Source organism: Phyllobates terribilis, unplaced genomic scaffold, assembly GCF_046119375.1.
Source record: "Phyllobates terribilis strain yellow unplaced genomic scaffold, ASM4611937v1 Scaffold_97__1_contigs__length_5976380, whole genome shotgun sequence".
In the NCBI taxonomy this organism is placed as follows: Eukaryota; Metazoa; Chordata; class Amphibia; order Anura; family Dendrobatidae; genus Phyllobates; species Phyllobates terribilis.
The window spans coordinates 2,829,467-2,841,260 of record NW_027362857.1 but is presented as its reverse complement, the minus strand read 5'-3'; the positions used below and the strand labels follow the sequence as shown (position 1 = coordinate 2,841,260).

Below are 11,794 nucleotides of genomic sequence, written 5' to 3'. Positions count from 1 at the left end.
AACCTGTACACTGACCCAATATACAGAGCTTTTTTACATTTTTATTATTTTAGCATTATTTGTCACTATGTTGTGGCATTATGTGCTTTGGTCATGAGATGACGATATTTGTCCCTTGTATGTGGTATTATTCAGTCACTATGTGGTGGTAATATGTGGTCTCATGGTGTGTCAGTATTTATACCTTGTATCTGGTAGCATTTGATCACTATGTGGTGGTATTATGTGCTTTGGTCATGGTGTGGCGGTATTTATGCCTTGTATGTGGCATTATTTGGGCACTATGTGGTGGTAATATGTGATCTGGTCATGGTGTGGTGGTATTTCTGCCTTCTATCTGGTAATATTGGTCTTGGTAGAGTGGATTGTGGTTGGTCATTTGTTTTATCTGATATCAATAAGGGGAAACCTCTTTATTTCCAATATATATTAAATACTTGGATGTTTAACCCCTCCCTGCCCTGTGACTATTACACAGCAGCAGAGATGCAGTTGCAAAGGTTCACCAGAGAAAGCAAGTTGGCATTTGGTGAGATTTTCACCTCTGTATTTATCAGACAAAACCAGGAGTGGGTGAGAAATTCATAAAACATTACCTCGGATTGCTCCACTCCTGGTTTTGTCTTATAAATACAGAGGTAAAAATCTCACCAAATACTCAAAGTGCCACAATCTTCTGACAGTGCTGATTCCACCAATAAATAAGTGATCACCTTCCCAACCTGTGCATCGCTGATGACTTGTTTTCACCAATAAAAACCCTTTAATGCAAACTACAGTAATTGTACATCGCATTTCTGGTGAGCGCACAGTGATGGGCAGAAGCGGCCAATATAATGGGTATAACGGCTAACAGGTATTTGCAAATAGCTGAAGGGTGGGTGGGCCCCTGGAGTCAATGTCCCTGGTGGGCCCCAGACACCCCAGTCCGGCGCTGTTGACAGCAGTGACCTGGGGGTCTGAAATGCTTCCTGGGGCGATCCCCATGCTGTCCCCATGTCATTTGAGCACTGTCACTATCGTTTTGGGCACTTTTTAGGCTTTCTACAGACTGTCAGGGGTGCCGCCGCAAAAATGCTCGGGTCTCCCATAGACTAACATTGGGCTCGTTGCTCGGGTCGAGCACCCGAGTATCACGGTGAGCTCGGCCCGAGCTTCGAGCACCGGAGCATTTTAGTGCTCACTCAACACTAATTGCCACTCTTCGTAATGTGCAAACAATGTCTTCTTCAGGTGGATTCCACCTGGATCCCTCATGAAAAGCACTAGATAAAAATGTAAATGATTGAACATATGCACTGCAATATAAAAACAACTTGCTGTGCATTGTGTATTTTTCAGTCTTTTTCAGCTTCTTTTCTCCGCTTCCAGCTTTGAAAATTATGAAGTGGTTAAAGAAAGTGATCGGTTCATTCTGCTGGTGGCTTCTGTTTGGAAGCCGCTCACTATTTTATATGTAGTTAACAAAAACACTGATGTTTTCCTTAAGTGTCTTCTTATAAAATAAAAAATCAGTGGGTATGCTGGCGTCTATAAGGTGCTGTGTGTACGTACCCTTAGGAATAACAGAATCTCTGGTCATCTCCTCCATTTTTGGCCAGAGTTTAGAGGATTAATGGGAGACATAGAACCGCTATTCTCCAGTTTGGGATCTATCCCTTCAGACATACTATATATGAGGTATAGTATTAATATACCATAAAAGTCAGTAATAATCAATTAAATGCGAAAAGACATTAAACAATTTTAATTTTTTATTTCTTTGAATTAAAATTGCATGGAAGGATGAAGACAAGTTCTTGGAGGAGCCTTCAACTTTTGCACGTGTCTCTTGCTGGTCAGGAGGCCACAGGTAGGTGGTACAACTCCTTCCATACAGGTACAGCATTAATGGTGGATGTGCTGTAGTTTCTTCAGAGCGCTAGATTTGGGGGTTTTCTGTCCTCGAGATGTCAATGGTGCGTTGGTGGCAGCAGCCAAAAATGCAGCTTTCTCTGACAGCACGAGCAGCCCTGGATAATCCACGCCGGCAGGATGTTATCATCCGGCGGAAGAGAGAACCTAGGAGAAAAGATGTAAAACTGATGTAAGTAATGGGACTCCATATTAGAGGACACTACTGTGGTGTCACTGTAGCATGACGTTAGAGGAATCTCATCATACAGAGGAGCAGAATCATTGTCAGCCATCATACATGTGACAATCCCACCACTGACGGATAACATCTGCTCCACATGACTTCTTCTCACTGACGTCATACAACATGGAGATTATCGTCACACTTACCTCGCCTAGTTTCCCCCTCTTCAACTTTCTCTGTTTTTAGTTGTTTTCTCAGTGTTCGAAAATATTTTCTTCTCTTCTGAACTGGAGATTCTAATCAAAAAGCCAGAAAAAAATGTTGATTATAAACTCCTAAAAGATGAGCTTTGTATCTTTATAGAGTTATGCAACTGATTAATATGAACCTGTAGCTTTTCTGGGTTCCGGTGGTGTCTCCCCAAAGAACCATGTCCCCATATTAATATGACATTACTTTCAGCAAGCCACAGAAAGAAGACCCATCACCAGGTCAAAAGTGTCCAAGATTCGCTCTTATTTTATGTCGGCTTCTCCCCTGAGTATTCTGATATTTGTTTTCCTAAAATCCACAGTACGGTTGTAGAGATATGGGACTTTTTATTTAGTGTTAATTATTATGGTCTTTATCATGTGGGCGTGGTAACCTAAGGGCACGCCCCAGAGGATCCTGTGAGCACCGCCCCTTTGTAAAGAATAAAAATTACCACTAATTACAAAGGCCCATAACTCTGGAACCTTATGGGGGATTTTAACAAAACAAAAAATAGAATACTCAGGGGAGCAGAAAGAATAAAGGAAGTAATTTTAGAGCCTTAATATTTAAATTTTGGATCATAGGCTATAATTGGATGGCCTATAAACCTGTACATACCTGACAATGAGGGCGAGGATGACTCACTGTTTTTAGCAGTAAAACACTGATTGTCTCCAACAGTTTTGGAAGGGGAAGATTCTTTCTGCCTGTTGGTAGAAAAAAGACACGTAAATTACAAGGAATAAACAATAGAATAACGGAAGAAAACCTGTCTGTAAGGTCAATTAGGACAACATAGAGGAGATAGCCTGCTCAAGACCACATTTTACCAGCAAGAATGGAGTCTAATTAGTAATATTGGCCTGTAGTGAGTTGGAAATGAATGGTTGGTCGCAACAATCAGCTGTTATTGAAGTTATCACAAGTAAGACCCACAGAGATTGTGTAGTCATGGGGTGGTGGATGCTAGATTTAGATTTGTGTTACTCGTATCTTGTATTTGGATCCGACATATATCAGGACTAAATCTCATAATAATAATAATCTACTCACATTTCTGAGCCTTTTTCATTGATCTCTGGGGAACACCCTGGAGGTGACATAGGCACTTCATTGCCTTCATCACTGTTCTCTTGGGAACACTGTGGAGGTGACATAGGCTCTTCATTGCCTCCATCACTGTTCTCTTGGGAACACTGTGGAGGTGACATAGGCTCTATATTGGTCATCATCCCAGTATTGGTGATATATAGCTAAAACAGATAAAGAAATATAAAATAGATATATTTAATTTTTTTTTGTAATTATAGGTTTCATACATTTTATTAGCCACATACTTACTTTAGAAGACCTTTGATAAGTTGATGCAAAGTTTTTGATTTCTGGCCAGTCATTGTCCTCACTTGTGTCCCCCTCATCTGAATTCATATGTTTGAAGCTGCTACTTCGAGCTAAAAAATACAAGTGTTATTAGAGATTATTAGTATAATACCCAGACAGTCACCATGTTATCACTAATAATGATGAGAACTGATTTTGACATAAAATGAAAGACAAGACACACGTCAGTTTTCTGCAGATGACGTCTCATTTTACTTACTGATAAAGTAGCGGGTGTCCTCATCTGACTTTAGGTCAGGAACGAACAGGGGCTTCTGACTTAAAAGGTTGTCAAAGTCTAAGTCACGCATAAATGGATGAATTTTGATCTCATTTGCGCCTCCTGGAAAAGGAAGACAAGAAAGAAAGTGATACAGTCATTGTCAGAGAAACTGCTCCATATCTGTAGAATTTATGTTAATCTGAACTGAAGATGTAACAGAGCCGACATAAAGGAAATATATTGAACATTATAGCATGAAGAATGGGTAATAGACAAGTAGGTAGAGTACAGAACCTCAGTGCTGATCCTCATGGAACCCATCATTTGTCTGGTCACGCTGTAATAATTCATTGATAATACTATTAATATTACCTGTTCCAAGTCTCAGTGCTGGAATTTTTCTGAGCAGTTGAGTGATGATGCCTCGAGCATTAGTTGGAGGAAAGTAATTACATCTCCAAGGTATATCATCTGTTATATAAAAAGCAAATATTATAAGAAATAAAACCTCTTCATTTATTTTCAGAAAAAAAAATTCCTTAACAAAGCTAGAAAAAACTACAGAACTATTCAAGTCAAATAACAGTGACATCACAAGCATTCAGATTATTTTACTTACCCTGGATGATACTGTGTAAAATATTCCTTCTGCAAGCCCCTGTAAATGGTGGATATCCAAATAGAAATTTATATAGGATGATCCCTATTGACCACCAGTCAACAGGCCTTCCATAACCTATCTTTAGGATAACTTCTGGGGCCATGTAAGTAGGGGTGCCAGCAGTCTGGAAACCAACAGAAAAAGGAGATGATGATCAATAAATATAATTGCGACACATAACATCAGTGGAAATGTTTTTCTAGAGAAATTATAAATCAGAGAAGGAGAAAGAGATGAGATCTGTAAAGTACAAGACCCTGTAAGTAAAGCCTACCTCTTTATCAAGGAACTCTTTGGTGATGTCCTTAGTTGGAGTCTTGTAGAAGTCTGAGTTTGGTCTCATGAGGCCGAGTTTTGAAACCCCAAAATCAGTGACCTTAATATGTCCTGTTGATGTTATCAGGAGGCTGTGAAAGAAAAGATGGTGTCAGCACCATCAGCACCAAGTAATAACCCACAGACTGTATAAGAAACTCTAACTTTCTTCCCCTCTAATATGCTAGAGGGGTCACTTACTTCTCAGGCTTCAGATCTCTGTGCACCACACCATAGCTGTGCAGGTATTCCACAGCAAGGACCGTTTCCGCAATGTACATACGGGCCAAGAGGACCGGTAAAGGACCCCTGTGCTTTAGAAGGGTACCACAGTCACCTCCTACAGGAGAAAGCAAATATGAGAACTGAGGGTTTGTTACAATGTAAATTACACATGATGAGTGGGAATGTGAAGAAGGCGGAGACATTGGGACAGGATGGTCTATATATACTGTATAATGTAGTGCGTATACTGTATACTGCAGATAGACCCTATACATAGAGACAGAGCCTCATCTACGAGCCTCTAATTTTTTTCTCTGTGAACGTTCTTATCTATAAAAACTCTTCAAAAAGACAAATCTTCCTTTTACCCATAGTGGAAATTGCTGCCGTGCTCAGCGAGGACATACTGGGGGACTTTCATAGAGATCAATGGTTTTTCAGGCATCTTGGTAACAGATGACTTATAATAATTGCAAAGAGGACATGTAACCGTCCATGTGGGCACATTGTGGTCATATATAGGTGCTAGGATTAAGCAGACGTGGGCTGGATATAGATACAATGGATGTGTCCTACCTGGTACATACTCCATGACCATACATAGATGAAGTTTAGTAGGAAAGGAGCAGAACGTGGAGACCACAAAGGGACAATCTGCGAATGCTGAGATGTCCCTCTCCAGAAAGGCCCATTCAAGCCTCTTTGGCTTTTTCAGGTTCTCCTTGTCCATTTTCTTCATAGCGCAGACTTGGTTTGTATCTTTATGGCGAACTAAGTGGACGGCCCTGGAGAGGAGAAAAAAACATGATTTACTATAAATTCTTATTAACAATCTATCTATAGATCTCATCAAATGATCTCCTGTATTAATGATTAATGTGGGGCCATCACTAGAAAACCATGTCTATAAATACATAAAATAACACTCCACAAATGATCACCAATGGGGGGTCCTCATACACGTCACATCCTAACTGACCTGAATAGTGACAGATAGATGTGGACCGTGATGTGAACTCATAATTTGTCCATGGGAACATAACATGGGAAGGGCGCAGAGACATCGTCATAAGGAGCCCTGGGAAATATATATAATACCAAAGTAAAGCTCACCCAAAGGCTCCACTGCTGATCAGTTTGATCGGTTTATAGTCGCTCTTACAAGGATTTCTCCCCAGGTTCAATGATCCGATCGCGGCCTAAAAAGGAATAAGAAATGACATTAAGACATAGAAACTGCAGGGGAATAAAAGCTGAAGATGCAGGAACGTCTCTCTTCTATATTATGTCCATGATGATTACACTGCAGCAGATGTAGGGGACGTGATACAAGCCGGACCCTGCACAGACACTATTATATTATAGGAGATATCCCCCTTATACAAAGACACAGGCGGAAATACAAACTCCGCACCACTGAGTACAGACTGTCCTCACAGATGATGAAGCCACAGGGACAGGTCGCCATAAAATACCCTGTGTCTGCCTGGAGTGGACATGGAGGCCTCCACCATCATAAATCTGACCTTCTGCTAAATGGCTGGTAATCTGGAGAAGATCAGACAACAAGGACATGAGATGTAGACCTGTGTCTGCCTGGAGAGGACAGGGAGGCCTCCACCATCATGAAACTGACCTTCTGCTATATGATTGGTAATCTGGAGAAGATGAGACAAGGACATGAGATGTAGACCTGTGTCTGCCTGGAGCGGACATGGAGGCCTCCACCATCATAAATCTGAGCTTCTGCTATATGGCTGGTGATCTGGAGAAGATCAGAGAACAATGACATGAGATGGAAACCTGTGTCTGCCTGGAGAGGACAGGGAGGCCTCCACCATCATGAACCTGAGCTTCTGCTATATGGCTGGTGATCTGGAGAAGATCAGACAACAAGGACATGAGATGTAGAAGATGATAGATCCTTACCAGGCGCTCCACTGAGTAGGCCGGATACTCCAGTACAAGCAGGACATTTTGGGCTAGTTGTTTAATAAAGGCCAATTCTCCACTTTGGGATTTTTCTTCAGCCTATAGAGATGAAAACAAAGAAGAAAGGAAAATCATGAGAGAAAAAGCAAAACGGAGGAGGCCATTTATATCACCATGTTACTTATGCTATCTACACTACAAGTACTACATGACAACTGACGAGGGATCCGGTCGCTTGTAAACCTTTAAATCCCCACGTCCTCCCTCCATACCCAATGTATGTATATAAGACACATGGCTGCTTGTGACCTGTGTAAAATGGCCACAGCAGACTCCAACTCAAAACGCGGGGTGACTGCAACAATGATAGCCCCACAATTATATACAGTAGATATCTAATAGGCTTTAAACCAGAAGAAAAACAACACCTAATTAAGAGTTAGACCCTAGCCGCACCACACCGACACCACACCGACACAAGGGTTAAGGCATTAATATCCCACATTAATACCACTATCCTCACAGGACCGAAGTCCACTAGTTATATTGAGATGTAACCAAAGTCACTATTCCCCCAACAGTAACCTCCGTCCAAAGGACATCACATTTATCAAGACTCTGACCCAAACCTATCCCCCACCGCTGTGACCGTCCCAAAACCTCTACTTATCAAGTGCCAGCCATCAAACTTTCCTCCCATCTCTTTATAAGGGCTGGTTGGATGCTGGAACGTGAAACTCCTACCTTCTTCCTTTTATTGTCCCCCTGTAACCCAGCTCCTCAACTCCTTCCCGCAAATGTACGGGTTATTAACATCCTGGAAGGGTCCTCACATGTGGAGGGGGCTCAGGAGCTGAGCTCCCCAAACATGCGTATATGAAATAGCCAGCATCTGTCCCTAAAAACCGTGGACAACGCAGAATTCTTCTGTTAACCATTTAAATAAAGCTGTCAGTCTGTGACAGTATCATTTCAATTGTGCATGCACCGATGCCTGAGCACTCTTGCTTTCATCGGCCCTCTACAAGGCGATCACAGGGGTCTAATGCATTTCTAGGACAACCAGGGGTCTGCTGAAGACCTCCGTTGCTGAAACCACGGTCCTCCTTGTGAAGCTTAGCTATAGGCTGAGCTCCAGAGGAGATCCAGATTTTCACTATATAGCGCAATACTGTAGTATTGCAATATATAGTATGAGCGATTTGCAGGATTAAGTCCCCTAAGGGAACGAAAAAAAAAAATTAAAAATAAAGAAGAAAAGATTTAAAAAAAATGTTAAAAATATAAAAGTTCAAATCACTCCTCTTTTCACCATTTAAAATAAAGAAAGGAAAAAATGAATGATCATATTTGATATTGATGCGGTTGTTAAAGTCTGATCTTTTAAGATAGGGAATTAATTAATACGATCAATAAACACCGAAAAGAGGAAAAAAAATTGGATTTGTGGGGTTTTTTTGTCTTCTCATTTCACTTAAAAACATTAATAATAAACAATCAAAACACCCATAGAATCTATGATTCTATGACACTCTATGTACACAAAGTTCACTGCAAAACTCAAATCTTCACTCATCCCAATCGACAGAAAACTAAAATGTTATGGGTCCCTGAATATAGCGACACAAAGAACCATTGCATCTCACTTGGAGTTTTTTTCCCTTGTTTCAGTACAATGTATGGTAAATAGAATGGAGCCACTGAAAGCTACAACTTGTCCTGCAAAAGAATCAAGCCCTCACATGTCTATGGCAATGGAAAAATAACAAATTTATGGCTCTTGAAAGAAAGTGAGGAAAAAATGAAGGCATAACAACTGAAAACTCTGTGGTCCATAATTGGTTAACCAATCCAATTCCCCCCTACCTCCACAACCCTCCCAATAACCCTGTAGATATCACCCTCTCCCTTGTCATGTAGCCTGTATGCCCTATTACTGCTCCCCGGCTATTCTTATCTGGGTATTTGGTACAGGTTAAACTTATATTCCATTATTATTTTCCATAATTACTATATGATTTGTGCAGATTGTCTGCTATTTACCGGTTGTACTAATGTCCATATGTTCTTCTGTAAATGCTCAAGATATTCTGAGCTTATATGACCTCGTTTGTATTTGGTCAGGCAATCTCTCACAAGCTCCATTACCAGCCGGTAAATGAAGCTGAGGACGCCATCGGGTAGTGGTAGCACAAAGTCAGGGTCATAGGTGGTAAGAATCCCCTGGAGTAGTGCTAACACCTGAAGTCTGTCTGGAGGAATTCCAGACATTTCCAGTAAATCCAAGCGCAGTCTGTATATGACTAGCTATATGGCTTATCACACCGACAACAATGACACCGGAAAGTCAAAGTGACAACTAGAGTGTAATCACTTGTAGAAGTAGTGATGGTTAATTGTGATGTCATAATGGAATCTTGTGTTCTACTCTTAAAGGGGCAGCTTACCTTATAAGGAAGTTGCCTAGCATCCCTTAAGGAGGCAACAATATAGGCTGAGCATCGGTACCATATGCAGACATGGATGATAGAACTATGGACGCTTTACTCTTCTGAGCAGTTAGAGTATTATTATGTTGTTACATAAATTATTTATATCTGTTCCACACAATAAAAATTACAGTGTTTTGTATCAATAAGAAAGTCATATTCCGGGGCTAAAAGACAATGTATATCTTTGTACCGTGTTAGGGGCTAAAAGAAGTATCTTTACTGAGGGAACAGGGCCGGACTAGGGGCTGCGCCCAGCTCTGGCATAGGACGCACACAGGCCCATGTTACTCTCCCACACCCACTTTCAAAGATGAGGGTCTCTATTACAAATATGACCCTGCCTACCATTGGAGAAAATCTAAATTTACTACTCCCCGTGATACCAATTTATTAGGATGATCATTTAGGTCTCTTTATCACATTAATAGTTCCCCTTGGGCATCCTTATAATAATAAGAGTGCCTCTCTGGGTCTCCTTATAATAATAAGAGTGCCCCTCTGGGTTTCCTTATAATAATATTAGTGCCCCTCTGGGTCTCCTTATAATAATAATAGTGCCCCTCTGGGTCTCCCTATAATAATAATAGTGCCCCTCTGGGTCTCCTTATAATAATAATAATAGTGCCTCTCTGGGTCTCCTTATAATAATAATAGTGCCCCTCTGGGTCTCCCTATAATAATAATAGTGCCCCTCTGGGTCTCCTTATAATAATAATAGTGCCCCTCTGGGTCTCCCTATAATAATAATAGTGCCCCTCTGGGTCTCCCTATAATAATAATAGTGCCCCTCTGGGTCTCCTTATAATAATAATAGTGCCCCTCTGGGTCTCCTTATAATAATAATAGTGCCCCTCTGGGTCTCCTTATAATAATAATAGTGCCCCTCTGGGTCTCCTTATAATAATAATAATAGTGCCTCTCTGGGTCTCCCTATAATAATAATAGTGCCCCTCTGGGTCTCCTTATAATAATAATAGTGCCCCTCTGGGTCTCCTTATAATAATAATAATAGTGCCCCTCTGGGTCTCCCTATAATAATAATAGTGCCCCTCTGGGTCTCCTTATAATAATAATAATAGTGCCTCTCTGGGTCTCCTTATAATAATAATAGTGCCCCTCTGGGTCTCCCTATAATAATAATAGTGCCCCTCTGGGTCTCCTTATAATAATAATAGTGCCCCTCTGGGTCTCCCTATAATAATAATAGTGCCCCTCTGGGTCTCCCTATAATAATAATAGTGCCCCTCTGGGTCTCCTTATAATAATAATAGTGCCCCTCTGGGTCTCCTTATAATAATAATAGTGCCCCTCTGGGTCTCCTTATAATAATAATAGTGCCCCTCTGGGTCTCCTTATAATAATAATAGTGCCCCTCTGCGTCTCCTTATAAGATTAAAGGGAATCTGTCAGAAGGATCAGCTCTCCCTCCCAAGCCGTCTATATGGGCATACGTTATACACGTGGTCCCTTTACCAGCGAGGTTGGTCGACTGGGATAAGAAAATCATTCAACGAGAGACTAGATGGATTTTATTAACGAATGGCCTATTGTTATAGTGTGATCACTATTCAGTATGGCCCTATTACATAGACTATCACCATACAGTGTGTAGGCCAATTGTGGCTACGCTCTTCTATACGGCATAGTCGGCCATTTGGACGGACTTCTTTTCTTTATCTATACTTTTAATCTTGGCTGCACTGAATATTGATTCAGGGTTAAATGATTCTCCTTTGTGTGTGCATCGATTATATCTGGTACATTTACACTATATTAATACATCCTCTATATTTATAATATATCTATACACCTATATTCCCTGTTGTCTTGTTGCCTAGCCATTATGGGAACCAATCTGGACCTATGATGTGATAAATACTTGATGAGATCCATAAAACAGCGCCCCCTATTGGAGCCCACTGTTCGTTTCAAGCATGGACCTTCTGGTATCTGTATGGGGAGGAAACCTCTCGCTGGAGCGCCGCGTGCCTCCCAATGCGCACTGACGCCCCCTCCGGTCTCATCGCTGGAACACATTTTTATGTAAAGTGTCATTGAATGCAGCAGCCGGGTCTAAGCTCCTAATAAACACAACCCTCCGCCTGCCCCGCTGTGTTATTACAGGCTCTATTCCCCTTCAAGCCTAAGCGTCAGAATGCCTGCTCCTCCTCTTACCTCCCCCTTTCACCTGCTGTTATAGTACAGCCTGTCTGGGCTCTGTATTAAAGCCT

The 11,794-nt window shown here is 41.2% G+C and overlaps 1 protein-coding gene across 1 annotated transcript; it reads right to left on the bottom strand.

Annotated features, from left to right (window-relative positions):
- Positions 1-1,873: 1,873 nt before the first annotated feature.
- LOC141198555 (microtubule-associated serine/threonine-protein kinase 3-like) lies at positions 1,874-6,334 on the bottom strand. The gene is made up of 12 exons (XM_073662987.1): positions 6,253-6,334; positions 5,716-5,924; positions 5,116-5,254; positions 4,874-5,006; positions 4,558-4,723; positions 4,311-4,409; positions 3,936-4,058; positions 3,677-3,786; positions 3,389-3,588; positions 2,954-3,042; positions 2,287-2,376; positions 1,874-2,061 (listed from the first exon to the last, which is right to left on the bottom strand). The coding sequence occupies exons 2-12, from the start codon at positions 5,876-5,878 to the stop codon at positions 1,922-1,924; spliced, it is 1,452 nt and encodes a 483-aa protein (XP_073519088.1). The 5' UTR covers positions 5,879-5,924; positions 6,253-6,334; the 3' UTR covers positions 1,874-1,921.
- Between the last annotated feature and the right edge of the window lie 5,460 nt (positions 6,335-11,794).

Bases quoted from the DNA above. Each gene is read 5' to 3' on its own strand.
- LOC141198555 (XM_073662987.1), bottom strand. From the start codon at position 5,878: ATGAAGAAAATGGACAAGGAGAACCTGAAAAAGCCAAAGAGGCTTGAA. The intron at 5,255-5,715 runs GTAGGACACATC...TTTCTCCTGTAG, and splicing joins GGTCATGGAGTATGTACCAG to GAGGTGACTGTGGTACCCTT. The intron at 5,007-5,115 runs GTAAGTGACCCC...TTTCTTTCACAG, and splicing joins AGAGATCTGAAGCCTGAGAA to CCTCCTGATAACATCAACAG.